General features: G+C 43.1%; 2 protein-coding genes across 4 annotated transcripts; one reads left to right on the top strand and one right to left on the bottom strand.

Annotated features, from left to right (window-relative positions):
- Positions 1–715: 715 nt before the first annotated feature.
- Positions 716–17,119, top strand: plch2b (phospholipase C, eta 2b). Of its 2 annotated transcripts, XM_061688581.1 has the most exons (20): positions 716–1,193; positions 4,362–4,508; positions 5,508–5,751; positions 6,872–7,001; positions 7,817–7,987; positions 8,764–8,857; positions 8,922–9,125; positions 9,884–10,004; positions 10,084–10,255; positions 10,720–10,830; positions 10,904–10,987; positions 11,062–11,162; positions 12,062–12,150; positions 12,237–12,422; positions 12,497–12,604; positions 12,683–12,807; positions 12,899–12,983; positions 13,443–13,589; positions 13,696–13,769; positions 13,832–17,118. In XM_061688581.1, the coding sequence occupies exons 1-20, from the start codon at positions 890–892 to the stop codon at positions 14,888–14,890; spliced, it is 3,756 nt and encodes a 1,251-aa protein (XP_061544565.1). In that variant the 5' UTR covers positions 716–889; the 3' UTR covers positions 14,891–17,118. The 2 variants fall into 2 exon arrangements, with proteins under 2 accessions (XP_061544565.1, XP_061544564.1); XM_061688580.1 differs by lacking the exons at positions 716–1,193; positions 4,362–4,508; positions 5,508–5,751 and adding an exon at positions 5,814–6,122 and having other exon boundaries at positions 6,885–7,001; positions 13,832–17,119.
- Positions 16,452–27,550, bottom strand: si:dkey-183j2.10 (probable glutamate receptor). 2 transcript variants are annotated; one of them, XM_061688583.1, is made up of 10 exons: positions 27,425–27,550; positions 27,269–27,345; positions 24,016–24,047; positions 23,746–23,925; positions 23,454–23,677; positions 21,700–21,797; positions 19,657–19,874; positions 18,409–18,628; positions 17,187–17,431; positions 16,452–16,802 (listed from the first exon to the last, which is right to left on the bottom strand). In XM_061688583.1, the coding sequence occupies exons 2-10, from the start codon at positions 27,327–27,329 to the stop codon at positions 16,680–16,682; spliced, it is 1,401 nt and encodes a 466-aa protein (XP_061544567.1). In that variant the 5' UTR covers positions 27,330–27,345; positions 27,425–27,550; the 3' UTR covers positions 16,452–16,679. The 2 variants fall into 2 exon arrangements, with proteins under 2 accessions (XP_061544567.1, XP_061544568.1); XM_061688584.1 differs by lacking the exons at positions 27,269–27,345; positions 27,425–27,550 and adding an exon at positions 25,894–26,086.
- Between the last annotated feature and the right edge of the window lie 373 nt (positions 27,551–27,923).

The raw sequence follows: 27,923 nt of genomic DNA, 5'->3' as shown, positions 1-27,923 counted from the left end.
TTCCTTCAACTTGTACATTTCATGACAAATTCAAACCATTCCAATTTTTCAACTTCAAACAGTTTTGCTCATTCCCATTCCCAAAATTTCAAAAACAATTTAAAAAAATACAAAACTTTTTTTTAAAAATTAAAACAAAAGACATTTTTACATATTCACCTCCAATATCGACATTTCTTGACTGATTCAAAGCATTACAATTTAAAACGGTTTAGCTCATTTCAATTACCAAATTTTAAAAATAGAAGCCCCAAATTAAAACAGTTTACCATATCTTTCCATATCATTCATTATCATACCACAATTAATTCCACAGCATTTCAGTTCAGCTTCAGCTTTTCACCATTCACACATCATCTATTTAATGATTTTCTTGAAATATCCATGGTTTTAAATTCCTCTCTCAAGGCATTGGAAAGGGGGGGGGGGGAGGGCCTTATTGTGGATAAACACTATGATTTGCCTAAAAATATGAAACGGTCTCATTTTCTGGAATCAAGTCTCCTTGGAAAGTAAAACCTTACTCAGAACATTTGAACTGCAATGTTTATTTAACATGAACCCTGTGTACATAATCCTTTGGAACACAATGTACAAGTTCAAGCATATCTTCATAATTGACAGGACGCTATGGAGTGACCATTTGCTCGTCCTTCCTATTGGAGGATTGAAAATCCCTCCATGAAAGCAAGACTGGAGCCTCACTTGAGGATTAGCGCTTGGGAAAGATTTACAGGTGGTCACATGCTGCGCTCTTCCTCCCTTCGAGCAACAATGCATGCACAACCTGAGGTTTAGGGTGCCTTTTACGTCGGAGGATGAAGAAGAACCGGTGGGATGAGCACATGCGTATAGGACATCAACTTTGCAAAGAGTGGCGACGGTGCTGATGGGACAGGACAGTTGGATGCTAATGTCCACTTCAGGGATGAACGCCGCCCCGGGGATGGCGCCTCCGTCACCGGGGATGAGTGGCAGCCCTCCAGCGCCGGCTTCTCTCTCCCCGAGAACGAGCACCTTCCAAGGTGTGGGCTCCCCCAAATTGCCTCCCAACCCTCCTAATTCCCCCACCATGTCCATCATGAGCTCCCCCAGACTGTGGAAGAAGGCCTCCATCTCCAGACTGGCAGAGGAGTTTTTCTGGATTGGTGGGAGTGTGGTCGCTCAGCCCAAATGGAGGCTGGGGCAGTTTGGTGAGACTCACTTTTTTTGTAAAACTATTGTGCAGATTAAAGAGTAAATTTATGAATATTTGATATGGAATACCCACATATGGGATTTTAGTACAACTATACCACTGTATATGACATTTGCATGCTTTAGAGTAGACCTGCGGGGAGGCACTTGAGTCAATAATGGGCATATGGACTGGAGACAATCCTTTAGGATTAGCCAGGCTGTGTCACAAGCAGTTTTCAGATTACAAACTAGTAGGGTCACCTGTACTCGGCCCGCGCATGCACACACAAATCTGTTTTTTTTTTTTTTTGTTTTTTTAAAAAAAGCTTACATAATCAAAGGTTGTGCTGCCTTCAAACGAGAGACAACTAGTGTGCTGTATATGAATATATTGGACCCCCGCTATTCACAGGCTATCAGGACCAGACCCCTGCGAATAGCGAAGATCTGCGAATAATTGACACTCATTGTAATTGCCATGAAAAAAAAAATCCCCTCCAAAAAAATGCGAATAAGCGGGGGATCAGGGGGAAAAAAAAACAAAACAAAAACATGGGATAGGTTAAAAATAATCCACAAAAACAATTCACAAATATGCAGTGGTACACTGTACACCTAAATTGTATATGTCATGAACGGAACTAAGGACAGGACCCAAAATGCACGACTCTAATTAAAATGGATAGTTTCAATAAGAGAGGTTTAATAAACAGGCACAGGCAGGCAATCCGGAAAGGCAACAGTATCCAAAAAACGTGAGGCAAAAAGGCAAGGTCAATAATCAGAACAGGGTATAGTCTTACTATGAGTCGGTGACGTGGAAACAAGGAATGCTGGAACGTGACAACAAGGTAGAACGAACTGGCGACCAGAAAGAATGAGACACGAGGTTAAATGCAGGGGGTAATTAGGGTAAACGAGGCACAGGTGGGGAAGATCCTCTCAGGAGCTGGTGTGTACGAGACAAGAGAAGACAACAACCAGAACACACACCCATGAAAGTACCCCCCCACACAAACACACACACACCTTAACGGGCGACCCCAGACGGCCCCGGAGCCCCTGGATGCGCAGCGTGGAAGTCCCGAGTGAGTGAGTCATCCACGATAAACCCAGACGGCACCCTTGAACGTTCCTCAGGGCCGTTAGTGTGTGTTAGTGTGAGCCCAGTGGATAAGTCTTCCCCTTAAGGTCAGGACCACATAAAGCCTGTTTTCAGGGCAATCTTCAGGGCTAAGAGTGTTCTTCAGAGCCTCTTTTACCGCAGTTGCAATGTCCCAAACAAAAGCAGAAAACATGACTTGAGCAAAACTGTTTTAGGGTCGGACAAAGAATTCTCTACGCAGAAAATACACGATAAAGCATCTGGACTACCATTTTTAGAACCAGGTCGGAAGGATAACGTGAAATAAAATCTTGTGAATAATAGAGCCCATCTAGCCTGCCGAGCATTTAATCTTTCAGCTGACTTGAGATACTCAAGGTTCTTGTGATCCGTCCATACTAAAAACGGGGTCTGAGCCCCTTCACGCCAGTGCCTCCACTCCACCAAAGCCACCTTGACAGCCAGCAGTTCACGGTCACCTATGTCGTAATTTCTCTCGGCTGGAGTCAGTTTTTTCGAGAGATAAGAATGTAACTTAACATCCTTGAGACATTTCTGGGAGAGCACTGATCCTATTCCGGCATCAAACTGCTGTTTGGGATCTGGCAAAGTGAGGATGGGAGCAGAGGTAAAGCTCCATTTTAGTTTCTGAATAGTTGACTGACAAAGCGAGTTCCACACAAAGGGTCTGTGTGGCGAGGTAAGACCATGCAAAGGCGAGGCAATTGAACTGAAATTTCTCATGAACTTTCTGTAGGAATTTGTGGAGTTCGTACTGAGTGATGAACGGCTTAATATTCCCAGAATCTCCAGAGAACCTCTCCGGTCGATAGAGCTGTGGTCAGACAGCAGCGGATGTAGCAGGTGGCTGCATCGTGATTGCTTCACATGGAAACGGTGGTACAGTGGCGGCATCGGGTGCTGTGCCAGCTGGTTCCTTCTTCTGAACCATATACATTAGAACTTCAAACTGTGAGGCCACCTGTCTCATCATAGTGTCCTGATGCTCTGGCAGTCCCTTTAGATGAAAGGTGGAGGGCAGCAAGCTGCTCATCCTGCTTCGAGATCTAGCATCGACCCTGCGCTTGAAGGGCTTTGCGCACCGGGTCTGAGTCTGCTGGCGCCATGTTATGGCCAGTTCGTTCTGTCATGAACGGAAAAAAGGACAGGACCCAAAATGCACGACTCCAATTCAAATGGATAGTTTCAAAAAGAGAGGTTTAATAAACGGGCAGAGGTCGGTACACAGGCAGGCAATCCGGAAAGGCAACAGTATCCCAAAAAGCGTGAGGCAAAGAGGCAAGGTCAATAATCAGAACAGGGTCTAGTCTTACTATGAGTCAGTGACGTGGAAACAAGGAATGCTGGAACGTGACAACAAGGTAGAACGAACTGGCGACCAGAAAGAATGAGACACGAGGTTAAATGCAGGGGGTAATTAGGGTAAACGAGGCACAGGTGGGGAAGATCCGCTCAGGAGCAGGTGTGTACGAGACAGGGGGGAAACAACAACCAGAACACACACCCGTGACAGTATTTCCTCAAAGCCTCCATTTAAATAAATGCCTTACCTCAGTTAACTGTCAGGTGTATAAATGCAGGGCAAAAATACAGTTGTGCTTCTTTAAAAGGCAAGAAATACACACTGGTTATGAATAAATTCATACTGTATTTCCTCAAAGCCTCCGCTCAAACAGACGCTTCACCTCAGTTAATCGCTAGGTGAATAAAGGCAGGGGGGAAATGAAAACGGGTTGTGCTGCCTTAAAAAGAGAGGACTTTACACGATGAAGAAATTACTCAAAGACTCTGCTCAAATTCCTCAAAGCCTCCTCTTGAATACACGTCGTACCTCAGTTAATCAGTTGGTGAATTAAATCAGGAAAAGGGGGTAAAACGGTTTGTTGTGTCTTAAAAAGAGAGAAATGTATGCAGTTTATGAATACATTGATTTATATTTTATTTCCTATAAACACAGCCCAAACGTAAACGTAACCCCTCTTCTTTGAGTTTATCGTGCACATACGGTATACATTTATATGCATCGTCAGAATAAAATTGTGATGATCTCCTGTAGTGGAGAGGTGCATGTGCACAATGCAGACGGGGACCCAGATGACCAAACTGAAGGGAAAGAAGAAGGGACTCATGCGCGTCTACTACTTGGATGAGCACCGCTCATGCATCCGGTGGCGTCCCTCCAGGAAACACGACAAAGCCAAAAGTGAGCTGTGAATTTATTTTTTCTTTTTTTCTTTTTTTTTCATTCAACTTTACTCACGGTTCAGACTATAGGGAAGTCAAGGGAGAACAATGTCTTGGTCACCAATGGGGAGGAGCGGGGCTCCTGGCATCCTGTCAGGCTTCATAGGAAGGTTGTGGCAGTTGTATGGACGTGGGAAGTGTCCAGCGGAGAGGATATCAATCGTATAGTCGATAGACTCCTCGATAGCTTCAGCTCAGGCTTGCTAGAGGGCAGAAAGGGATTCAATGTAATTTGTTCTTGCATTTAGGGAATACCCATTCAGCTCAGTGTCAGTCAGTAACCCTTCTGCTACTTTTTATCTAAATGTGATTAACACGACAGTAACACTTTGCAAGAAGCAAATAAATCAAAGCACTGCACTGCTTCTTGGAGACTAGAAACGGATGATGCTGCAGTGCCATAGTACGCTGTTATTAACCCTTTATTAATAACAGTCAGAAATCTATTGTAAATATCCATCCAACCATTTTCAATTGCGCTTGTCCTTATTAGGGTGATGTATACAAAATGGATGGATGGATGGATGCAGTGGCGTGCACAGATAGACCCAAAGTGGTGCTCAAGCACCAGCCCTTTTTCCCTAGGCAAAAGAAAATGGCCTTTTTGGTCCGACACTTGCCCTTTTGGCAAAGACAATTTTCCTGTCGGCAAGTATTTTTAGCCGGCGGGAAACATTGTACGGCACTCCAAAGTTGGCAAATACTTTTACCATGAGCCTTCGGAAAACTTCCACCAGCACGCCCCAGCGCCTCAACCCCCCCGTTCAACAAATATTTTGAGGTACCCCTTTTGGGCATCGAGCAGCTGCCCTCCAAAGTCTCTCACACACCTGGATGGATATATTATAAGGCTGATTAATCACAGCATAGCAAAGCAATCCCTATTTATTGTGGCAATACGCCTTTTAACGTAAATACAACAGAGCTGTAATTGATTCCTTGTCTTGTCTTGTCTTAGTTACAATCGACTCCATCCACGAGGTCCGCGAGGGGAAAAAGTCGGAGGTTTTCCGCAAGTACGCCGACAACCGCTTCGACCCGAACTGCTGCTTTAGCATTTACTACGGCGAGCGTGTTAAATCCCTGGACCTGGTCAGCACCAACGGCGAGGAGGCCCGCACATGGATCACCGGACTCAAGTACCTCATGGCCGGTATCAGCGACGAAGACAGCTTGGCTCGGAGGCAGCGCACCCGTGATCAATATCCTTTGAAACTGCCAGAGGAAGCAAAAGTACTCACACTCTGTACTTAAGTAGAAGTACAGATAGGTGTTTAAAAAAGACTGGTGAAAGAAGAAGTACAGATACAGCGCCTAAACTTAAGTACAAGTAAAAAGTATGGATTCTGAAAGTCGCGTACAAACGGAAAAGGAATTTTTCCTATCAATATTAGACAAAATGAGTGCTTTTCCACCAGTTCGGGGTGTACCCCGCCTCTCGCCCAGAGATAGCTGGGATAGGCTCCAGCACCCCCCGCGACCTTTGTGAGGATAAAGCGGTACAGACAACGGATGGATGGATAGTGCTTTCCCACCACCTTGTGGCATCTTGGTGCCAAGGAATTATGATAAAGTGAGTTCAGGAGCTTCATTTAGACAGAAGTAGTGCTTAGTGGTCATCATGTGGCATACAAGGAAGCGATATTGGAGTGAGTTGAAGAGCATCATTTAGGAAAAGGGTAGTGCTTTGCTACCAGCTTGTGTCATCTATAAGCAATTATAAAACTCTTTAGTGACGTGTCAATTACTGGCAGAGGACCATTCACTGTACCGGTTTTGATAACTTTGCAAAACAAAACAAAAAACATATCTGAATAAAATAGTTTCTTTCTTTTATTAACTCGCTTATACTGCTTATACTGAAATGAAACACACTGGACGCAGTTTTTCTGCTATATTCTGACACATGATATTATGCTGGGACAAGAAAAGGCATTCATCGCAAATTATGCTTGACGCCAACAAGGTCAAAAAAATGATTTTAAATGAGGCCATGGATGGTAAATGTGTGCTAGAGACAGCATACAGTATATAAAGAGACACAACCTTGGGTTCTGAATCATAGCCTACGTCATCCAGATAGGTTGAAAAACCAAGCCTATTTTGACAAAGGGGTAGAAATTATAAAGAGCTGTTTTCAAATGGAGGGAATAAAAGTAAAAAGTCATCAGAAAAATCGAAACTCAAGTTAAGTACAGCTACCTCAAAAAAACAGTACAGTACAGTAACAAATGACTTAGTCACCTCCAAGTACTGGATGTTGCCAAACATTGTTAAATGAATGCCAACCTGCGCGTCATCAGCCTTAACCGCAGCGCTCACGTGGCTTCAGCAGACTTTCTCGGAAGCGGACAAAAACGGAGACGGCACTCTCAGCATCGGTGAAGTCCACCAGCTTCTTCACAAACTCAACGTGAATCTTCCCAAGCAGAAAGTCCGTGAGATGTTCCAGGTAAGGACCAGGACCTCGCTCTTTCAAGGAAGAAATAGTGCCGAATTTTCATCAGTCACAATGCTGACATATGACGACAATAGTGCCTCCTGTGTTCGCTTTTCAGCATTTGGCTTTTGGTTCAGGTCAACAAACTCATTTTATTCTAAGTGCAGTGAGAAATCTGGCCATTAAAGCAAAATTGAGACCGTGGAATACAAAACTACTGTGCGCAGATGAAAAGGCTAAGCTCAATTCCAGCCTGCGTTGTCAAATTTCAATGCATACCTGACTGGCGTTAAACATCCATCAATCCATCCATCCATTTTCAATACCACTTTTCCCACATTTGGGTCATGGAAAAACTAGAGTCTATTCCAGCTGACTTTGGGCGAGAGGCCGGGGTACACCCTGGACTGATCCCCAGCCAATCACAGGGCGGCATTAATCCTCCATCCATCAATTTGCAATCCTGCTTATCTCATTCAGAATTACTGGCGATCTATCCCAGAAAACACAGGGAGAAAGGCAGTCTACAGCCTGGACTGGTTGCGTGTCAAACACGGGGCATACATAGCGACAGACAACCATTCACACTCACATTCACATCATCACTGAGTGGGGACTGAAACCTATGCTACCTGGAGAGAAGTCAGCCGAAAGAATCACTACATCGTGAGTGATTGGCATTACTCAATACAGTTCGGTACAGATGACAACTGCAGTTGACTAACTAGACGGCACCCGACACAATATGAAGGAATACAATTTTATAGTCTTATGAGTAGTACAATTGTGGAAACAATATGACCAAAGAGCTCCATATCCTTCCGCAGGAGGCGGACACAGACGAAAACCAGGGCTCTTTAGGATTCGAGGAGTTTTGTTCCTTCTACAAGATGATCTCCACACGGCGAGACCTCTACCTCATCATGATTTCTTACAGCAACCAAAAAGAAGTCATGGACCTGCACGACCTCGCCCGCTTCCTGGAGAACGAGCAGAAGGTACATCATCGCGTTGAAAAGTTTGCATGCTAGTCTAACCCTGCTTACTGGCAATTGGCAGTTGGTGTCAAGGCTGCTTAGCTTAGCGTACATACAGGAATCACAGGACAGTACTTTGCAAAAGTCACCATGGACTTTGCTGTAATGATCTCTTTCATTGCAGTCATTTCGACACTGCGATAAATAGAAGGACACGTACAGTTAGCGTGATTAATCATCATTATCGTGGGCATCCGACTAACTTTTAGCGAGACAAGTTTGGTACAACCTGGACTATTCCCCAGTCAATCGCAGGGCACATATCGACGAAATACCATTGATTTATGGATAATCTAGTCTTCACTTAACCCAGCGAGCATGTTTTTGGAATGTGAGAGAAAGCCAGATTGCTCGGCGAAGACCCATGCAACCACAGGAGAACGTGCAAACCCCACCCAGGAAAGAGATTCGAACCTGAAACGCAGAACAATGAGGCAGACCTGCTATTCACGAGTCCACCATGATGCTGAAACGGACAAAGCTTAACCATAAATCCCTTTTGTATGAGCTGATGACACCAGAGAGGTAGAGGCAGCCTACAAGGTGGACATTGAGGGACTAGTGTCCTGGTGTCAGGTAAAAAAAAATCTCTCTGAATACGGATAAAACCGAGGAGATGATTATTGATCCGAGAAAGAGGAGGGTACAGCGCACACCTGTTTACACCGGAGAGGCTGAGGTGGAGATTGTGAAAACATTCAAATTACACAATAAAACAAGTTATGTTTGGTTGTCAGATGCGAGGTCTTGCCAGAGAGCACCTGATAGACATCGTCGCCAGGTTTGAGCCGTGTCCTGACAACCTGCAGCATCTGGTTTTGGGAATAGACGGTACGAGCTCGACACCGACTGAAAAGCATCTGTCGACGTTCGTTCAACTTCTCACACCGTCCAGGTTTCACCAACTACATGCGAAGTCCCGGCGGCGACATCTTCAACCCAGAGCACAACCAGGTGAACCAGGACATGACGCAGCCACTGTGCAACTACTTCATCGCCACGTCTCACAACACCTACCTGACCGGAGACCAGCTGCTGTCTCAGTCCAGTGTGGAGATGTACGCTTACGTTCTCCAGGCCGGCTGTCGCTGCGTGGAAGGTGACACCCTTCAACCTGACGGACCCTCCTGTTGCAACATCACATGTTCTTCTTCAGTGGAAATACACATACTTCGTTACTATATTTAAGTAGTTTTTCAGGTATCTGTACTTTAGTTGAGCATTGAATTTTCTGACAACTTTTTTCTTTTACACCCTACATTTAAAACACATTTACTTTCTAACAATTTCTTTGTCAAAATAGGCTCTACTTTTTTTTCAACCTCTGTCGATGATTTAAATAGAGAGAGATAAAATCTTGTTGAAAAGGTCTTGTTTAAAAGATTTGTTTGAAGTTGTCGGCTACAAGAACGATTCATTGCGAGTGCCTTGTGTTTTGTCCCAGCCTAAAAACCACCAGCTTCTGGCAGTCAAAAATTCTCCGTCTAATCTGAAAATAGGGTTTGTTTTACTAAAATCCCAAATATAATATAATATAAAACCAGTATTTTCTCCTTCTTTTCAGTATGAGCACTATGTAAGTTAATAAAAGAGGGAAATTATTTTGTGTGCAGAGAAGGTTTTTCACATTGTGCCAAGTTATCAAACAGTTTTTTATATATATATATATATATATATATATATATATAAAACTGACAGTAAAATTTCCATTTTACTTTTGTACTTAAGACAGAGTCTCTAATTTTTTACTTTTATTTAAGTCCAGGAGTTGAATCACTACTTTTCCCCATAACTATCTGTAATTCTATTTAAGTACAGAGCGTGAGTACTTTTGTCACCTCTGTTCTTCTTTTGCAGTGGACTGCTGGGACGGGCAAGATGGTGAGCCCATTATCCACCACGGCTACACCTTGACATCCAAAATCCTTTTCAAAGACGTTATCGAAACGATTAACAAATACGCCTTCACCAAATCACAGTAAGTGCTCGTTCAATCGAATTAGCCAGGAGAGGCAACAAAAGAAATTTCAGGTATCACATCTTGCTCTCCTGTGCAGGTACCCAGTGATTTTGTCCATAGAGAACCATTGCACTGTGCCTCAACAGAAGAAGATGGCGGAATACCTGAGAGAGGTGCTGCAGGATAAGCTTGACCTGTCCAACGTCAACACGCTCGAAAGCAAGAAACTGCCCTCCCCGGAAATCCTCCAGGGAAAAATATTAGTCAAGGTGAGGCTGATTGTTGAAAATATTCCATACAAACTGACTATTACCTAACTTACTAACTACAGTGTAACCTGCAGTCAAACACATTCCTGGACTGCATTCGTTCAAACAAACATACCCACAGTACTTACCTGCCTACCGACCTGCCTAGTCCCCGGCCTACCTCCCTACTACTTAGCTACCTAACTACCTTCCTAATTACGAGGGGCAGTCAAAAATTAATGAGCTGAATTTTCCTCTAGCTTTATTTATTGCAATAGAAAGGCAATATTCGCATAGAAATTAAGCGCAAAACGTGGGGATTTTATTGCTACTTTACCTACCTAGTTAGGTTAGTTAGAGCATGTACCTCTGCCAAGGTGTACCATTCATACTATCGTGATTCAAATGGCAAAATGTGGCGAAAAAACATTCCTCGATCCTCGTCTTTATCCAGATTTCAACAACAGTCGTTTGTCGCGTTTCAGGGAAAGAAGCTCCCAGCGAACTTGGACCCGAATGCCGAGGAAGGAGATGTGTCTGATGAAGACACCGGGGACGAGGAAGAAGAGGAAGATGACGAAGAGGAGGATTCCCAGGCAAATTTATCTGCGACATTCAACAGTTTCATTGGACGAACCCTGTATTTACTGTACAATTCTACTCTTTTAGGAGGAAAACAATGGTCTAGCTGCTCGACACCCGAAGAAGAGGAGGCGTTTTGGCAGATCCATCATAAGAAGCTTCAAACGCAAGGTCTTCCTCTTGGTTCGGATGGATTGGATGTGCTCGGAGCATAAAAATAACTGTAATTTGCGATATTGTTGCAGAGGAAAAAGAGAATGCGAGTGAGGAGTAAGGTCCGGTCTGACGGAGAGTCGGACTACAGCAGCGGCAGCAGGGACAGGACACAAATTGTTTATCACCCCAAGTGAGGCTCTTTTTTTAGTTAGATCTTTTTAAGGAGATTTAATTCTATTTCTTCACAATTTAAAACAGTTCCCAGGTATTTTAATAAAATATCTCTGACAACCTTTGGTCTAAATACACAAAGGACAGATACAATTACAGAACACTTAACATCCACTTTTAACACTGTTTTTTTTGTCACTCGGTTTTAGGGGGGCGGTTCTGGCTCATGCAAATGCAGAGAACCGCTTTTGTTACCATGACGATCCAGGGATTGAAGCTTTTCTGACCCCTTTAGCAATTATTTTCTGAAAAAGAGACTACCAACAAATCTAGCGACTTTTTGTGGTGTTATTGGAGACTTCTGAAGACTGAGACTCCTTCCAGAGCAGACCCCTTCCGTGTACAGACTGCAAATGAATGACAGTTGCCCAAAGCCATCCATCCATCCATTTTCTACCGCTTATCAGAGGTCAGCTCGCGAGGGCAGTAGCTTTAGCAAAGCCTCGACTGGCTAATTTAACCCTATCCCCAGATTCTATTGCATTTTCACTTGCGGAGGCAATGTTTCATCACCAAGCCACTGAAATACACTTTGTCAATTAGTGTAGTGGTGTGGTGCGTAACATCGCCCAAAAAAATAAGACGCCCTCTCCCATGTCTTAGTTGACAATGGCAGAGCTAGGAGCCTAGCTTCCTAATCCTGGGCGGAGAAACTCGGTGTGGGTGATTATTATGTAAATTATCCCAATTGTAACAACAATTAGGAAAAGTCATAGGAGCTCGCTCACAGACATTTTGAGAAGGATGACAAAAGATTTACTTGGCAGGCTATCCTGAGACTCGGTTATTTGTATACAACCAATAAAAGTTAATTTTATGTAATCTGTCACTGCTTTATGTTTATAACGTTGTCTTCAGGAAGAGGAAGACAATGAGGTTGTCCCGTGCTCTGTCTGACGTCGTCAAGTACACAAAATCTGTTCGAGTGCACGATATAGAAACACAAGGTACCATTCATTTTATTTGATTTCATTTATGATCTGGGAATGGGAACGGATGTTTGTAGCGTTTTTGGATGTGTTTTGCTCGGCAGCCTTTACAAACAGTTGGCAAGTGTCGTCACTCAACGAAACCGTCATGAACCAGATCGTGCTGCTAAAGCCCGGTCAGCTGGTGCGCTTCAACCAGCGTCAACTCCTGAGGGTCTACCCGTCCAACTACAGGGTGGACTCCAGCAACTTCAACCCGCAACCCTACTGGAATGCAGGATGTCACATGGGTTCAGTGACATAATAATCATTCATATTATTGTAAGAATATTGATGGTCGCTGATTGTATCCCTTGTATTCCAGTTGCAATGAACTATCAAACAGAGGGTCGCATGCTTGAACTGAACCGAGCTAAATTCTCAAGCAACGGAAACTGTGGCTACATTCTGAAGCCTAAAATCATTTGTAAAGGTATGTAGATGTTCATAATTACATGCATGATTTGATGAGCATTCCTTTCGCTAAGGGTGATGGTTTTTCCCCCCTCAGGTGCCTTTAACCCCAATTTGGAGGATCCACTTCCAGGAAAAAGGAAGATTCAGTTAGTTCTGAAGATCATCAGCGGACAGCAGCTTCCCAAACCCAAAGACTCCATGTTTGGGGACAGGGGAGAGGTCAACTATACTGCATAGCATATAGGCTACTTCTTTTCAACCTGTAAAGATAATTATTGTTATATATTGCATTTTTCTATGCCACATCCAGATCATTGATCCCTTTGTGGAGGTTGAGATCATCGGTCTACCCGTCGACTGTTCAAAGCAGCAGACCAGAGTGGTGGATGATAATGGTACAGTGTATATATATATTTCACAAATATGCTTTGAATTGCTGAAAATGTTTGGATAGTAATGTTTTGTCAAGTTTTGAAAGGTAGGTAAGTAGGTAGATAGATACAGTGCAAAAACCCCAAATTTGACCGAGAACATTTTCCTTATCTCTAGTAAAACTAATTAAAATAAGACTCATCACGTAAAAAGTAAGTGGGTGCTAATTAAAAGTTCGACCAGACATTTTGTTCTACGATTGTTCCCGACACATGTGAGGGGGGACCGTCAAGATGCCCACCCTGTGGCTCCGCCCATGGTAGATGAGTAGTTAGGTACCGTAGGTAGAAGACTATCTAAAGGTATCTAAATCGATATGTAAGTGTCCAGTATATGTATGTATTGAAGACAGGTATCTTAGTAGGTGGGTAAGTAGGTAAATAACATCAAACGCATTAACCCTGTATTTTACCGTCCCTCAGGTTTTAACCCCATGTGGGAGGAGACTCTCGTCTTTCACATTCTAATGCCGCAGATCGCTCTGGTGCGCTTCCAAGTGTGGGATCATGATCCCATTGGGAGGGATTTCATTGGCCAGAGGACAATAGCCTTCACCAGCATGATGCCAGGTGAGTGCCACAGTCTGGCTGTGAATAGGTGGTCACTAGCAGTAAATAGTAAGCATAAGCAGTCATCTGAAATACATAACGACATCCCTTCACTGTGAACTTGTAGGTTATCGACACGTGTACTTGGAAGGGATGGCAGAGTCTTCCATCTTTGTTCACATTGCTATCATCGATGGGAAGGTAAGCTCCTCGCAAAATTATGCACATTTAGCTTTGAATTTATGCAACATGTTGTATCGTAGGTAAAGCCAGCAAATGCTGTGCAAGTGGCCAGAAAGCACATCCAAAAGGCAGCCCAGAAGCACATGAAGGGACCCCATAGGCAGCCGTCCCTCGACTCATCCGTGCAGTCCTCGGACGATTGGCCTCCTCCATATCTACGCAAGGATGCAGACTCCTTCTCCCAGGAAAGCAGGAATGGAGAAATGTCCCCCCTGGTCCAAGGGCCCGCCTCCAGGGCCGGGATGCACAAAGGGATCATGAGTGAACCCGTGAGACGTGCCCACCGTGTCAAAATTCATGACCCAGCTCAGATGAGGAGAGGGATATTCAGCAAGATGTCCTCCACAGCTTCAAACCCAGTGCCGACTTTAATGCTTCAAGACAGCTTTGACTTGGACAGCCCTTCATGTCTGAACAGTCCTACTGAGGACAGACGGGATCCAGTTCCAACTAACTTCAGTGAGCTTCAGTCTTTGTCTGAAGCTGCTGAGTTACGGATACTCCCCACATTTGGACCACAGGAGCTTGAACCTCCTGCGGTGGCCCGAGCAGAAGCAATGAGTGACCCAGAACCGCCAGGGAAACCTCCACCTACAAACCCTCAGTCGATACCACAACGTCCCTTACATTCCGACGCCATATTTGTACCTCTCATCCCTCCGCCAACCCCGGCTCAGGTCAGAAGGACCTTGGAGTCTCCGGCCACCCCCAGACCCACCACCACCCAGATACGAACAAAGGTCCGCTCGCGCAGCTGCCCTCGAAACCCCAACACCTCCACCGTCACGCCCATGGTGAGCCGCAAGCCTGCTTCCCACTGGCAGACCTGGCGAGTCCAGAGCACGGGCAAGGACAGCGACCGCCAGGTGAGGACCATACTCAACGGTCTGTGCTTGTCCGACAGCTCGTCGAGCAGCGGGAGCAGCTCGGACAGCCTGGAATTCAGAGATGGCCCCGTTGCGGCGGGTGCAGAGCAGTGCGACGGCACCCTGCAGAGGGAGATGAAGGCACTTTTTGATGTAAAGATGAGAGCGATCAGATGTAAATCTCCACTCTTCTTCGATGGTTGGGATGTGTGAACACGTTTGGGCCGAGATAGGCTTTGTTGCTACTGGTTAGGCTACCAAGATCCAGTGGTACCTTGACTCACAAGTCGTCAAGTCACAATTTGTTTTGTGACTAAGTCTGTACCTGAGTATACTCGTACAGTGAAGCCCTTCATATTCATGATTCAGCTTTCGCAATTTGTGGATTTCTTTTGAGAACCTATCCTCCGTTATCTGCTGAATACCTCGCTTTGGTGCTGACTGGTGGCATCTTCCTCATCATTATTGCGATTACTTTACATGGACCTGCTAGCTTAGGATACATAGAATTTCACCCGAATACCACTTGACTATCATTGTACAAATTAATTTTTTTTTTTTTTTTTTTTTTTTTTACTTCTTCATACTCCTATTGAACATCTACATTTATTTTGTTTATTATTGCTTTTTTCTGTTTGTTTGCTTTCTTCCAACTCTTTCTAATAGCCTACTTTGATTTGTTTTTGTATATGTTCAATAAACGTAAAAAAATAATAATAATAAAAAAAGAATTTGTGGTGCCAAGCGCCTAGGTTAGACTGAGCTTCATTTAGCCAAGTCATAGCTTTGCCGAATAGAAAGTGTTTTTCTGCCATCTTGTGGCATCTTTAACCAATTACAAACATTTTTGTGTGGGTGTTTCCTATCGCCAGTAAAAACGGGCCTTCACTGTATAGCAAGTATGTTTTCCTTTTTGACTGAAATGCCATTAATCTGTTCCAGCCCAACAAAACAAAACAAAAAAATTTTTTTGTCTTTTTTATTTTAAAAAATAGCACTGTATTGCATAAAAATATGATAAAATCTAATAAAATAGAATTAAAGAAATAAACTGGTTTTATAAAGTGTAATTACTGTACATACTGTAGTATTCATGTGTTGGATGTGTGCCTATAAGGGGTGTGGCCTCGTGAGTGATGTTAGGAGCTGGTGTCGGTTTGGCCAGGTTAGTCTGCGTGTGAGCTTCTGTGCATGAGTTGTGGTCGACAGCAGCTCCCTGCATTTTTTTTTTTGTGTGTTTCACTGTTTGTCCCGTTCAATAAACAGCTGAAAGTGCATCAGGGACTGTTGCTCTCCTTGCCCACATGTAAGGTCATCACAGTACCTTAATTGCTAAAAAATGTTCGCCCACATTACTCGAACCACGGCAAAGCTGAAGCTCACCTGAACATCCAATTTTGGCTCACAACACCAAGCAAAACAATCTCTACAAAAATCAACCAAGCAACAGCTCACAGCTCGGAAAATTTGTTCCACTCGTAAGTCAAGGTACCACCGAACTAATGCACGTAAGTAAAAGGACAGAGTGATGAGTGGTAGTACTAACAAATGTGATGTGGTGAAAACGGTGCACAGAATAGGAAAAACAGAAAAAGTTAGATCAACGTTACCACAATTTGGTCAGCCTTGTTTGGCTTACTTTGGCTCGTTTGAGGTACGGTGACAAAAATGTACAATTTTTGCAAAGCGCCCCATTCAAAAAGTTGACATTCTAACCAATAAGATGCTTGTTAAAGCGTGTCAGAGTGAAATAACACCAACAAAAAATGTGTGACACAGTTTGTATTTATTTTAAGCTTCCTTAAAATGTATTTGTAGCAGCATTCTGCTCAATTGTTTACACAAAGTTTTATGCTAAGTTGGCTTTTATTTCAGTTCACAGTTACAGTTGTTAATGGTTTATTTGTATTATTTGTAGAGGGTTATCATTGTAAATGTAAGACTTTTTAAAAGAGTTATAGGCCATCATAAATGGCCAATTGTCAGTGGGTGAAGAATGATTCTATGCCTTTTCTGTTTCTTTATCGGCAGGCTCTTGAGCTCGCTTTGTTGGACTGTTGTTGTTGTTGTTGTTGTTCCTGAAACGCAAGCTGAACTCTTCGGTCAGAACCCGGCAGAAGGATTTCTGTGGGCAGGATGTATTGAAACGAAAAAGTTAAACTTTGTTGATGTTTTTTGTTGTATATATGACTATGAGATTGTAAATGAGAAGGACGCTTAAATTCAGCGGTGTCCAAAATCCTGAAAAAAATCTTAAACTATTTGCCTCATCAACTTTTACAGAAAACTGTGCTGTCGCAGTTTTTCAAAATAATTATAAAATAAAAACAATGCATAACTGCTTGATGGATTTGTATTCGCACGTTTGGTGAATTAAAATACAAGAATGTCAAAGTGGCCCTTGCATCCATCCATTTTTCGTTTGCAGTATAGGGAGGAAAGGTTTTGGACACTTCTGCTTTAATCTGACTACTCGGATGAAAATGCAACTCCGGTGACGCGATCGTACCTTCTGCTCTGCCGCGCTGCTGCGACTCCTGGATGCGAGCTCCAGGACGGCCAGCAGTGTTCCCAGTGTCAGGCCCAGCGCAAGCACTGCGAACATCCCCTTGAGACTGTGAGGCTGCACAGCTGTCGCCTTGGCCTTGTCCGCCATGCAGCTGCTGGCCCACCATTTGCTCTGCAGATAAGCCAGCTCGCCCGCCTCGCTCAGCTGCAGGATGGCCACGCTCAGGTTCTTTATGATTGGAGATCCTTGGAGAGAAAAAAAATCATGGTTAGTCAGATAATGAAAATGCATTTTTCCGTTTAAAATCATCTAACGTTAATTCAGAGATTTGTTTTTAAATACATGTTTGAAGAAAATTGCTGAAAACGTGCAATGACTGAGAACTATGTCGTACAGTGAGTGATCCCTCCCTTATTGTGGTTCACCTGTTGCGGATTCAGCGCACTGCAGTTTTGTTTTGTCTTTCATATTCATATCATGCATAATTAACCATATGGCGGGATATTGAGTGTATGCTGTAATTTTTTTGTGGTAAAAATAAACCCTTTCTAGCCTAAAACATGAAAAATTAGGGAATAAAATCTATGTAGTGTGCAGTACTACACTGTATGTTTTAGAGTTTAAAAGTGTTTAAGAGTATAAAAATGATTTATAAGAGTATGGTAGAGGTTAATAGGAGTGTGGGGAAGATTATTAAGCATCTAGAGAGGTTCACACAGCTTTAAAATATGGATGAGTAATCCTAAAAATATGTGGTCGCTACTTCCTGTACTCAATTGTGGAAATATAGTCTGAAAATGTTTTTTCAACATTTCCGTTTTTCTGATGTTTAGGGCTTGGCTAAAATGGCGCCCATTGATACACTTCGGTGGCGAGAATTATTCCCCTCTGGCCCATTATATAAGAACTTGAGGGCCTACATTCACAGTGGTTCTTTGGCGCAATTGCGAGTTACTTAGTTAATATTACTAGTCCCAAGCCTGTTAGTTTGCGGCTAGCGCCTTTCGTTGAGGTGTGGAAAGCCTCACGACGACCCGGTAGAATATATTTCAGCCATCGGAGGCTTTAAGCGGATATATTTTCGTCCTTCAGTGGCCCAGCCAGAGTCCAGATTTGAATCCGATTGAACATCTCTGGAGACATTTGAAAATGGCTGTGCACTGACAGCAATATAAATTTAACAAGGAAAGTCCAATTTAGCATATTGAATATGAGGCCTCACCAAGTGTGGCAGCAATGCTGTATCCCCTCATGCCGACCACCTCATGCGCTCTGACCAGGTCGCAGTGGCGTGCCACTGCCAAGTCCAGAGACACCGACTCCCCGATGAAGGCAAAGTTGCCCTCCTTTGCACGTTGGATGCCTTCATCCATGGATGATACCAGACTTTTACTTCTCTCCATGTGCTCGTAGACCCTACGATACACCGGGTTGTCTGAATTCTGGGCGAGAAAAGGAAAAATCCAGAAATAGAATCAGTTGTAGAAAAGCTCGAATACGCTGGTGTGTAGGCCATGAAAATGGCAATAACTACTTTCCTATTAGCCATTTACAGTGGTGCCTTGAGATAAGGATTTATTTCAATCCATGGCCATGCTCGTGAGAAGCAAAAGAAGAAAAATAGCACTCTATAATATTGTACATTATGAAATCTTACAGTAATTACGTAAGTAAATAGAGTGTAAACAAAAACAGATTTTGCCACATTTTTGCTTTGATTCAATGGACATTGTTTTGCTTCTGGCACGGTGGGCGACTGGTTAGCACATCTGCCTCACAGTTCTGAGGACCGGGGTTCAAATACCAGCCCCGCCTTTGTGGAGTTTGCATGTTCTCCCTGTGCCTGTGTGGGTTTTCTCCGGGCACTCTGGTTTCCTCCCACATCCCAAAAACATGCATGGTAGGTTGATTGTAGACTCTAAATTGCCCGTAGTTGTGAATGTGTGCGCGAATGGTTGTTTGTTTATATGTGCCCTGCGATTGGCTGGCAACCAGTTCAAGGTGTACGCCGCCTCTCGCCCGAAGATCGCTGGGATAGGCTCCAGCACGCCCGTGACCCTAGTGTGCATAAGCGGAACAGAAGATGAATGAATGAATGTTTTGCTTCTTGCGGTGTGTGCACCTTGGCCGCAGTGTAATACAGACATACAGATATACTGAGACTGTCTCAGCTCCTCAGTAAGCCGCAGTAATTTTTGTTTTTCTTCACAAAGGATAATATATTATATATGAAATAATAATATAATATTTCGTGGTGAGTATTGTTATATTGTCTGTCTACATGTGTTGATCCACCATTTGTGTTCAATTATCCATTCCTTAAAGTGTTATAACACAGCAACACCAGTGCTATTTGTTAGCCCGTCCGGCAAGAGGCAGGGTGCATCCTGGTCTGGTCGCCAGCCAATTGCAGTTTATTATTTTCATTATTATTAAGTGGCAAACCGGAAGTGGAGCGGTTCATCTGCACCTTGAAGAAGGCCAGCGTGGAAGAGGCACTCAGGCAGCCATATTCGATGATGTCCTGATTTGCCAAGTCCTCGAAGCCTTTCACACTCAGCTGAGTGGACTCGGGGCTTTTGGACGAGCTGAGGTTGGAGAAATAACAAGCCAGGATCGCCACGGCAAATAGCCACCAGCTGCAGCAGACGACGCGTCCGGAGAGAGCGCGGGGGTGCGGACCAGCACCTGGCAACACAACACAACAATAAGCCATGTGCCTTTCCATTCTTTGAAAAAAGGGATAGTTTATGCGGAAGCAGACAGAAGGGTGTGCACTATGCAGTATTTGAAAGTTACATCAAAACCACATTAGAGTGACAAAGAAATCATGCAAAACAAATAAAGATGTTGACATGCAGGTGGGTGCTCTCTGGTGGCTTCACCCCACCATAAAAGTTTGAAGTACTTCCACCAATTGGGGGCGGCCCATTGACCACTGTGGGCAGGCAGTCAGGTGCTGCACAGAGACCTAACCCACCATAACAATTTGGGAGCAGTATGGAGCATGTGGCTTTGCTGGATGGTGACGGATACAATAAAAAAAAAAAAATTGTGGCGATCGGAGCATGTGGAAGGCAGTTTTTAATTAGTTTTTAGTTTTATTAGTTGTGAATTTCCACCAATAGGAGGCAACACTCGAGGCAGATGGGTCATACTGTAAGGTGCTGGCGGGTGACCGAACCTACCATTTAAAAAAAAAAAAAGCAAATACAATACAGTGGTGCTTTGAGACACAAACGACCCAAATAACACATTTTTTGAGCTAAGAGTCGTCGTTCAGACGATGTTTTGTTTTGACTTACGAGCAAACATTTCTAGCTAGCGAACACATAATGTGATTATGTGCCATCTTAATGCTAACACATAATGGGAAGCATCATCGACTGGCTAACGAATAGCATCGGTGTCTCGTGTCGTGTTTGAACCCTTTAAGCAACAAATAATTTGAACACAACGGTGGAGCAACACACCTAGATAGATAATATAACAATACCCACTCATGCCAGAGTAGCATCTGCTCCATTTGCACACTGATTGAGGAGTATCTGTAACATTTGCACAACCGACATTGTCCCAGATGATCGCACTACTCGTCACTTTAAACCACATACACTCCTTGAAGTCTCAGCGCCCCTTGCACAATGGTCATTGCACCGGACTATTGCAATATTAATCGTTCGAACTGCTCTAAGTGCTAGAGGACTCTGCATCTTTTTGCACAATTGTTTTTTGTCAATGTCTTTATGTCCCCAAAGTGTTCTGTAAATTGACTGTTTGTTGTACTAGAGCGGCTCCAACTACCGGAGACAAATTCCTTGTGTGTTTTGGACATACTTGGCAAATAAAGATTATTCTGATTCTGATACTCACTGGCATTTTATTTTTTATCCTCAACAAAAAAATACTAATATTACTGCGGCTTACTGGGGAGCTGAATGTCTCCATGTATATCCTTATGTCTGTATTAAACTGCCTCCAGGTGGCCAAGGCATGCACACCAGAAAGAGCAGCACAATGTCTACTAAATTGGACAAAAAAAGTGACAAAATCTTTCATTTGTTTCGTGTCTTTACAGTCTTAAATTATGTCATTAATGCATGTTTTTATACAGTAAAATTAAAGAAACAGTAGAAATATATTAGTTGAGCTAGAGTGGATTAATGGCTTCCCATTTCATTCATTTCAATGGGGAACGGTGATTTTAGATACGAGTGTTTTGAGATTACAAGCATAGTCATGAAACAAATTAACCTCGTATCTCAAGGCACCTCTGTAATTATTTTTTTAAAAGAGCAAAAAAAAAAAATAAAATCTAACTTTTTCTGTTGTACGAATAAAATGTGCATAATTTCTGTATTCAAAATAGTTCTGTGCATTTCTGTGATTGGCCAGTCATCGATGCTGGGGTGAGGTTTAGGAAAAGGCCAAGTAAAAGAAAACATGTCATAGGCTGATAAGCACTCATGAACAAAGAGTCAAAACCGCCATGATGTCCAACTGTGGCCTCTACCTTGTAGCGTTAGCGCCCCAGCGGCATACCACAGGCTGTGTGGGAAGCTGAATGTGTTCCGCTCGCTCTGAGGTTGACGCCACTCACTCGGACTAGCTCTGGGAAGAAAGAAAAAAAAAAAAGAAAAAAAAGATAACAGTCTGTGTCAACATTCACCAGCAAGCAATCTAAAGGCGATGCTTGCCTTGACACACCCTATTATTTGTCTTACTGTGAGCACTGCTCACCCCCCCCCCCCCCCCCCATACACTCCCAACTAAGTATTAAAAAAAGTGAGTGTGAACTGCAAAGCACATATGAGACCTCACAAAGACAGATTATTATTTTCCCTTGCGAAGGCAGCACTTCATCACCTAGCTGCCAAATTACACTTTTCACTCTGCATGCAGATTCGTGCATGTGGGGCATACAGCAGACACGGCACCAAAAAAAAAAAAACTTCACAGAGCAATCAAGTATGGGCCGCTTATTAGAGGCAGCGCAAATCCATGCATCCAACAAAACACATGCAACTCTACCTACCTTTTAGCTTTGACATAGTGTTTCAGACAGCGTATTGTAGTTTGGAAATGGCAGATCTTTGCTCAGCCGCTGCCAAGTCATGGGCAGAAAAACTTGGTGTGGGGGTGGTAATTATGTAAATTAGCCCCACTGTTACATCATAGTGAAGCGGAAGTACAGAACAGCTTACTTGTGGACACATTTTTAGAAATAGGCAGACAAAAGATTTACAGTGGTGCCTTGAGAAACTAGTGACCCAAATTATGAGTTTTTCAAGATATGAGCCGCATTTTGGCCTATTTTTATTTTCTGCTTTGATTTGCGAGAAAACATTTAAGATACATGCGCTGTATGGTGGCAGTGAACTAAACTCATCTTCACTTCAGCAAGTAGCAGTTTGGCAGATAGTGAGCAATTCTTCAAAAAGAGGCTTCAAGCTGTTTATTTATATTCCAATTTGAAGTTAAGTGTAAAAATAAATGTAAAATAAAGAATTATATGTTGTGTATTCAAAACAACCACACAAGATTGCCTTAGACTTGTCCCCAAGCTTAATGCTAACAAACAATATAAAATGCCATAGACAGGCTAATGAATAGCATCAGTGTCACGGTGTTATAACCCTTTAAGCAAAATATATTTGAACACAAACGGTGGCGCAACACATGTACCGATAATATTACAATACTCACAGTAATATATTCGTTATCCTCTGCGAAGAAAGACTAATATGACTGCAGCTTACTGAGTCAGTTGTGAAACTCTTATTCATGTGCGTCTCTATGTCTGTGTAAATACCACCCCCCAGCTGGCCTAGGTGCACACACACCAGAAGGAGCAGCATAATGTTCATTAAACTGAAGCAAAAAATGTGGAAAATTAAGTCATTGCTGTATGTTTTTATAAAGTACAATATCATAGTGTTATTTTTTTGTTAATAAAAAAAAAATGCAAACATTTATGTTGGGTTTTTTTATGGGATGCTGGAACGGATTAATTGCATTTGCATTCATTTCGATGTGGAAAGATCATTTGAGGTATGAGTGTGGTCACGGAACAAATTACACAAGTATCTCAAGTGTTTCTGTACTTGGCTATTAAATTTATTTCACACTTGATGGGTGGGCAGGCACACCAGAGACCCAACTATTTGTATAAAACACTTTAAAAAAGTAGAATTTCCATAATATGTCCCGTTTAAAATGTTACTTAATACATTGTTGTATACTCCAGCAGCACATATTATTACCAACCTGGCCACTATAGAGATGCAGGCAGCAGTTACCAGGTAGGCAATGATGATACCGGCCCAGGTCTCGGCCGAAAAGGGAGTGAGGAAATCAAAGAACCCCGTGCCCTCAGAGATGCCCTTCCTCAGCAGGATGCTTATTCCTGTCTGCATGAAGGGTTTGCTCATACCTACCGCCTTTTCCCGAGCCGCGGTGAGTGTCAGCGGGGCGATCGCCAAGTCGGCCTCCTGCGGGGAGCCTTAAAATCAACATCATCCATATCACTTTGATGACATTCTTTTTGTCATTTTCTTACCCCTCGCACCACTTCGCCAACCATCCCGTTCCAGTGTCCGTTGTCATCCTGTCTGCCGTACGAGGCGTCCTTCACCAGATGCACCTTGTACCTGAAGTCCAGCTTCTTGGCAACTTCTGACAGGAGGTCCATGCAGAAGCCTTCCAGTTGTGAGCCTTTGGACATCGTGTAAGGCTCTTGCTACAGTTTGTTTGAAGGTTAATACAGTATGTTATTAACATTTAAGTGGTATGCAGAATTATGAATGGAAAAAAAAAACAGGAGGGTTACCAGGATTGTCGTAATTCTCAGATCAGATTGCGCTGATAAAGGGGGAGACAATGTAAACGTTACAATGAGCACTTTTTGAAATATTGTACTGTGATACACTGTTTATTGTGTCCACTGCTATATTTTCCCACTTTTAGTCAAACACACATTTAAAGGACCTCTCTAATGCTGTGAACATTGGCACTTATTCAATAGTTATGGGATGCAGAAAAAAATCCATCCAAAATAAACTTAGATAGGCTTGTTTCCAGACTTGGTGAAGTTCAGTCAGATTTTGGCCTGTCCACAATTAGGTCGAAAACGACATGTCAGCCTGTGACGTCAGGGGCAGGAGGCGATGACATTTCTTCATTGAACTACTTACCACATGTTCAAGTCTAAGGTAATGTTGTGTGGTCCTTTTGAATACGCAACATATAATTATTTATTTTGCGTTTGCCCCCTTCCTTTCTCTGTCACATTTAAACGTTTTCCAAATACTCTATGCTCTGATGAGACAAAATAACTTTTTGGAAGGTGTGTGTCCCATTACATATGGCATAAAAGTAACACCGCATTTCAGAAAACGAACATCATAGCAACAGTAAAATACTGTGGTGGTAGTGTGATGCTCTGGGGCTGTTTTGCTCCATCAGGACCTGGAAGACTTGCTGTGATAAATGGAACCCTGAATTCCCGCTGTCTACCAAAAAATGTCCGGGCATCTGTTTGTGACCTCAAGCTGAAACGAACTTGGGTTCTCCAGCAGGACAATGATCCAAAACACACCAGCAAGCCAACCTCTGAATGGCTGAAGAAAAGAAAAAAAGAAGACTTTGGAGTGGTGAAGTCCTGACCTGAATCCTATTGAGATGCTGTGGCATGACCCTAAAAAGGCGGTTCATGCTCGAAAACCCTCCAATGTGGCTGAAATACAACAATTCTGCAAAGATGTGTGGGCCAAAATTCCTCCACAGCGCTGTAAAGGACTCATTGCAAGTCATCGCAAATGTTTGATTGCAGTCGTTGCTGCTAAAGGTGGCCCAACCAGGTTTACATTTCTGCCTAATACACGGACAAGGTTTCGTCAGCTCAACGTTGCACTGATTGCATCACTCATGGCTTCATGCCTTTGAAAAGGAGTTTGGATGGATGATGTGACAAATATTTGCTTTTAAAGACTTCAGGTAAGATGCATGGTGGACGACTGGTTAGAGCGTCTGCCTCACAGTTCTGAGGACCGGGGTTCAATCCCTGGCCCCACCTGTGTGGAGTTTGCATGTTCTCCCCGTGCCTGTGTGTGTTTTCTCCGGGCACTGCCTGAAGATAGTTGGGATGCCGCCACCATGCCGCCCACAAACAAATAAATAAATAAAAAGTATGTGTTGTCACTGCTGGGCAGAATCCTCCCATCTCCAGAACTACTACTTTTAAGGAAATTGGGGGGGAACAACATCTTGCTTGAGTTACCAAACATCGCTATGTTCTAGTTGGTATTATACCTTATATTATTATTTGATTTATTTAACCAGGAAACCCTCATTGAGATTAAACATATCCTTTACAAGAGCGTCTAGGCCCAGGACAACAACTCGTCATGGAACACAAACAACATACAAACAAACAAACACAAACAATACAACAACAACAAAACATACTGCTGTATATTGCTGTCATATACCATTGCGCAAAAACATCAACACAACACCACCTCAAAATCATGGTCAGTCGCTAAGTTCATACACGCACAAAAAAAATTGCTGTTTACGTTGTAATAGCTCAAAGTCCACACTCACGCTGACACCCCCCCAAACCAGACAAAAATACTTCCCCCAAACTCTTTTATAAAGGTCTTAGAGTCATGAGTTATGCAATAAATAAAATGATGAACTAACTTACCTTCGTGGCTGACCAGTTCCATCTGCACTGAACCAGCACGGCGAACCGTTTCTAACAAAACAGGCTTACTCAAATGTATCTAACCTAACTATTTTCACTTGTTATTGTGGAAGAAAAATCCTGATTTGCAATCTCGAGGCAACAAAATGCCACACGACTCCCGCAGAGTACCCAGCCACTGCTGAGCCAGCCCATAAAAAAGGGCAACAACAAGACAGAATACTGCTTGTGTTTTCCTGGCTCATGTCCTTCCTAAATGTAGCAAAATCAAAGCTTTCTTTGTGAATTTGAGGTGGACAATTGGAGGGCATAACTACCTCCTTCCTGTGTCCTGGTGATACAACCTTTCTGGTCTCTTGTTAAGGCCGCACTCTTCAGCCTGCAGTGCTGTGTCCATTCAAGGGGTGTCAGTGTCATGGCACTGGGACATGAGAGGCCAGTCAAAAGAGTATCAAAAGCGTTGGTTCGGGCCAAGGACCTCGCGGATACTCCTTTTCAAAAAGATGACACTTATACAAACACTTCCAACCCCATGTAGCTGAGCCACACAGGCCCTTTGTATGCCCCCTCGCGCCCAACCCTCCCTTCCACATTGATGATTTATGACTATTTTTGCATGAAAAGTCAACTGCTTTTCTTCTTTCTCAGCAGTCGGACAGGATATGGAGTGACACTTTTGATGCAGAGTTGACAGATTGTGCATTTATGTCACATCAGAGCAAAAACAACACATTGGGGAATTTGGCGACGGGCGAGAAGAAGTTGCCAAATGCTGTGACCGGGTCACACTTTGCCATGTTTGGATCCATATTCCTCATCTGATCAAAATCTGTGCACCATGATGTTGCTGTTTTTATAAGGGGCCATCCATCGATCCATTTGTTTTTTTTTTTTTTTACACTATCAGCCTTATTTTCAGTACGAGGTGAGCTGGAGCCTATCCCAACTGACTTTGGGCGTACATCTGGACTGGTTGACAGCCAATCACAGGGTACATATAGACAAACAAGCATTTATACACAGATTCAAACCTATGGCCGATTTAGAGATGTCAATGAATCTAGCATGCATGTTATTGGAATGTGAGACAAACCAGAGTACCCAAAGAAAACCCACAAAGCACAGGGAGAACATGCAAACTCCACACAGGGATTTGAACCCAGGACCTCTCGACTGTGACGCAGATGTGCTAACCACTTTGATAGGAACAATTTTAGGCATAAATATATGAACAAAAATATAATGCAAAAAATAATTATAGAACAAGTGATTATTGTTATGTGTTAGGAGCATTTCTGGGGTTTTTGGACGAATTTTAAAGTTGGCTGGCCAGGTCAAATGCATGCAAGTACTGTTAGCTGGGCAAATCCCTTACCTGCAGTGCATGTCCCAATGTTGAAGAGGAACACAGCAGATGATAGAAAGACAAACAGCATCCTGATTTTATGTCGCCTATCCGATAATTGAAAACAACAACATGACCATCATATATATCACGTTTTTAATAACACATATGCAAAATGCAGCTTACCTTTATGGGATCTCCTCAACACTGCACTTGACCACAGGTCTGGGATGTCAGATCGCAGACAAGCTGAAGTGAGCCACACAGTGAAAGAGTGGGATGTAGTGATTACCACATTGCCAGCAGTGACGCTTGGTGCTTGGTGGGAGGAGCTTGTGAAAGAGCTCTGTAGGGGTGAGCAAAAATATCACAAGGTGACAGATTATGGGAACATTTCACAATTACTTTGAAAATGGTTTTGTTTCTGTAGTGCCTTCTCAAGTGTGAAATTAAACAACCAAGTACTGTAAGTCTTTTGTCTGCCGGCAAAAATATTTGTTGCAAGCTGTAGTCTAAAGGGTGTCAGCGAACTTCACAGCAAGCAACTGCTATTGTAAACATTTCTTTTTTCGAAAAAAGAAGAGAGGTGCTTGCTTTAAGCTGTTTATTGCCATTCCCAGTTGAAGTTTAAAACGTAAAACAAAAAGAATGACATGCTGTGTGTGTAAGCCAAATAACGTATGAA

Source organism: Phycodurus eques, chromosome 10 (genome assembly GCF_024500275.1).
Source record: "Phycodurus eques isolate BA_2022a chromosome 10, UOR_Pequ_1.1, whole genome shotgun sequence".
Lineage (NCBI taxonomy): Eukaryota > Metazoa > Chordata > Actinopteri > Syngnathiformes > Syngnathidae > Phycodurus > Phycodurus eques.
The sequence above is the reverse complement of the archived record's forward strand: the minus strand, read 5'-3'. Positions and strand labels throughout refer to the sequence as shown.

What these genes read in the sequence shown, in the direction of transcription:
- plch2b (XM_061688581.1), top strand. Translation starts at nt 890, where the DNA reads ATGGGACAGGACAGTTGGATGCTAATGTCCACTTCAGGGATGAACGCC. An exon ending in AGGCAGCGCACCCGTGATCA is followed by an intron (nt 5,752 to 6,871) that starts ATATCCTTTGAA and finishes CGCAGCGCTCAC; the next exon opens with GTGGCTTCAGCAGACTTTCT. An exon ending in ACGAAGAGGAGGATTCCCAG is followed by an intron (nt 10,831 to 10,903) that starts GCAAATTTATCT and finishes CTACTCTTTTAG; the next exon opens with GAGGAAAACAATGGTCTAGC.
- si:dkey-183j2.10 (XM_061688583.1), bottom strand. Translation starts at nt 27,329, where the DNA reads ATGCTGTTTGTCTTTCTATCATCTGCTGTGTTCCTCTTCAACATTGGG. An exon ending in TGGGGCGCTAACGCTACAAG is followed by an intron (nt 19,875 to 21,699) that starts GTAGAGGCCACA and finishes TTGTGTTGCCAG; the next exon opens with GTGCTGGTCCGCACCCCCGC. An exon ending in CCACGCTGGCCTTCTTCAAG is followed by an intron (nt 18,629 to 19,656) that starts GTGCAGATGAAC and finishes TTTCTCGCCCAG; the next exon opens with AATTCAGACAACCCGGTGTA.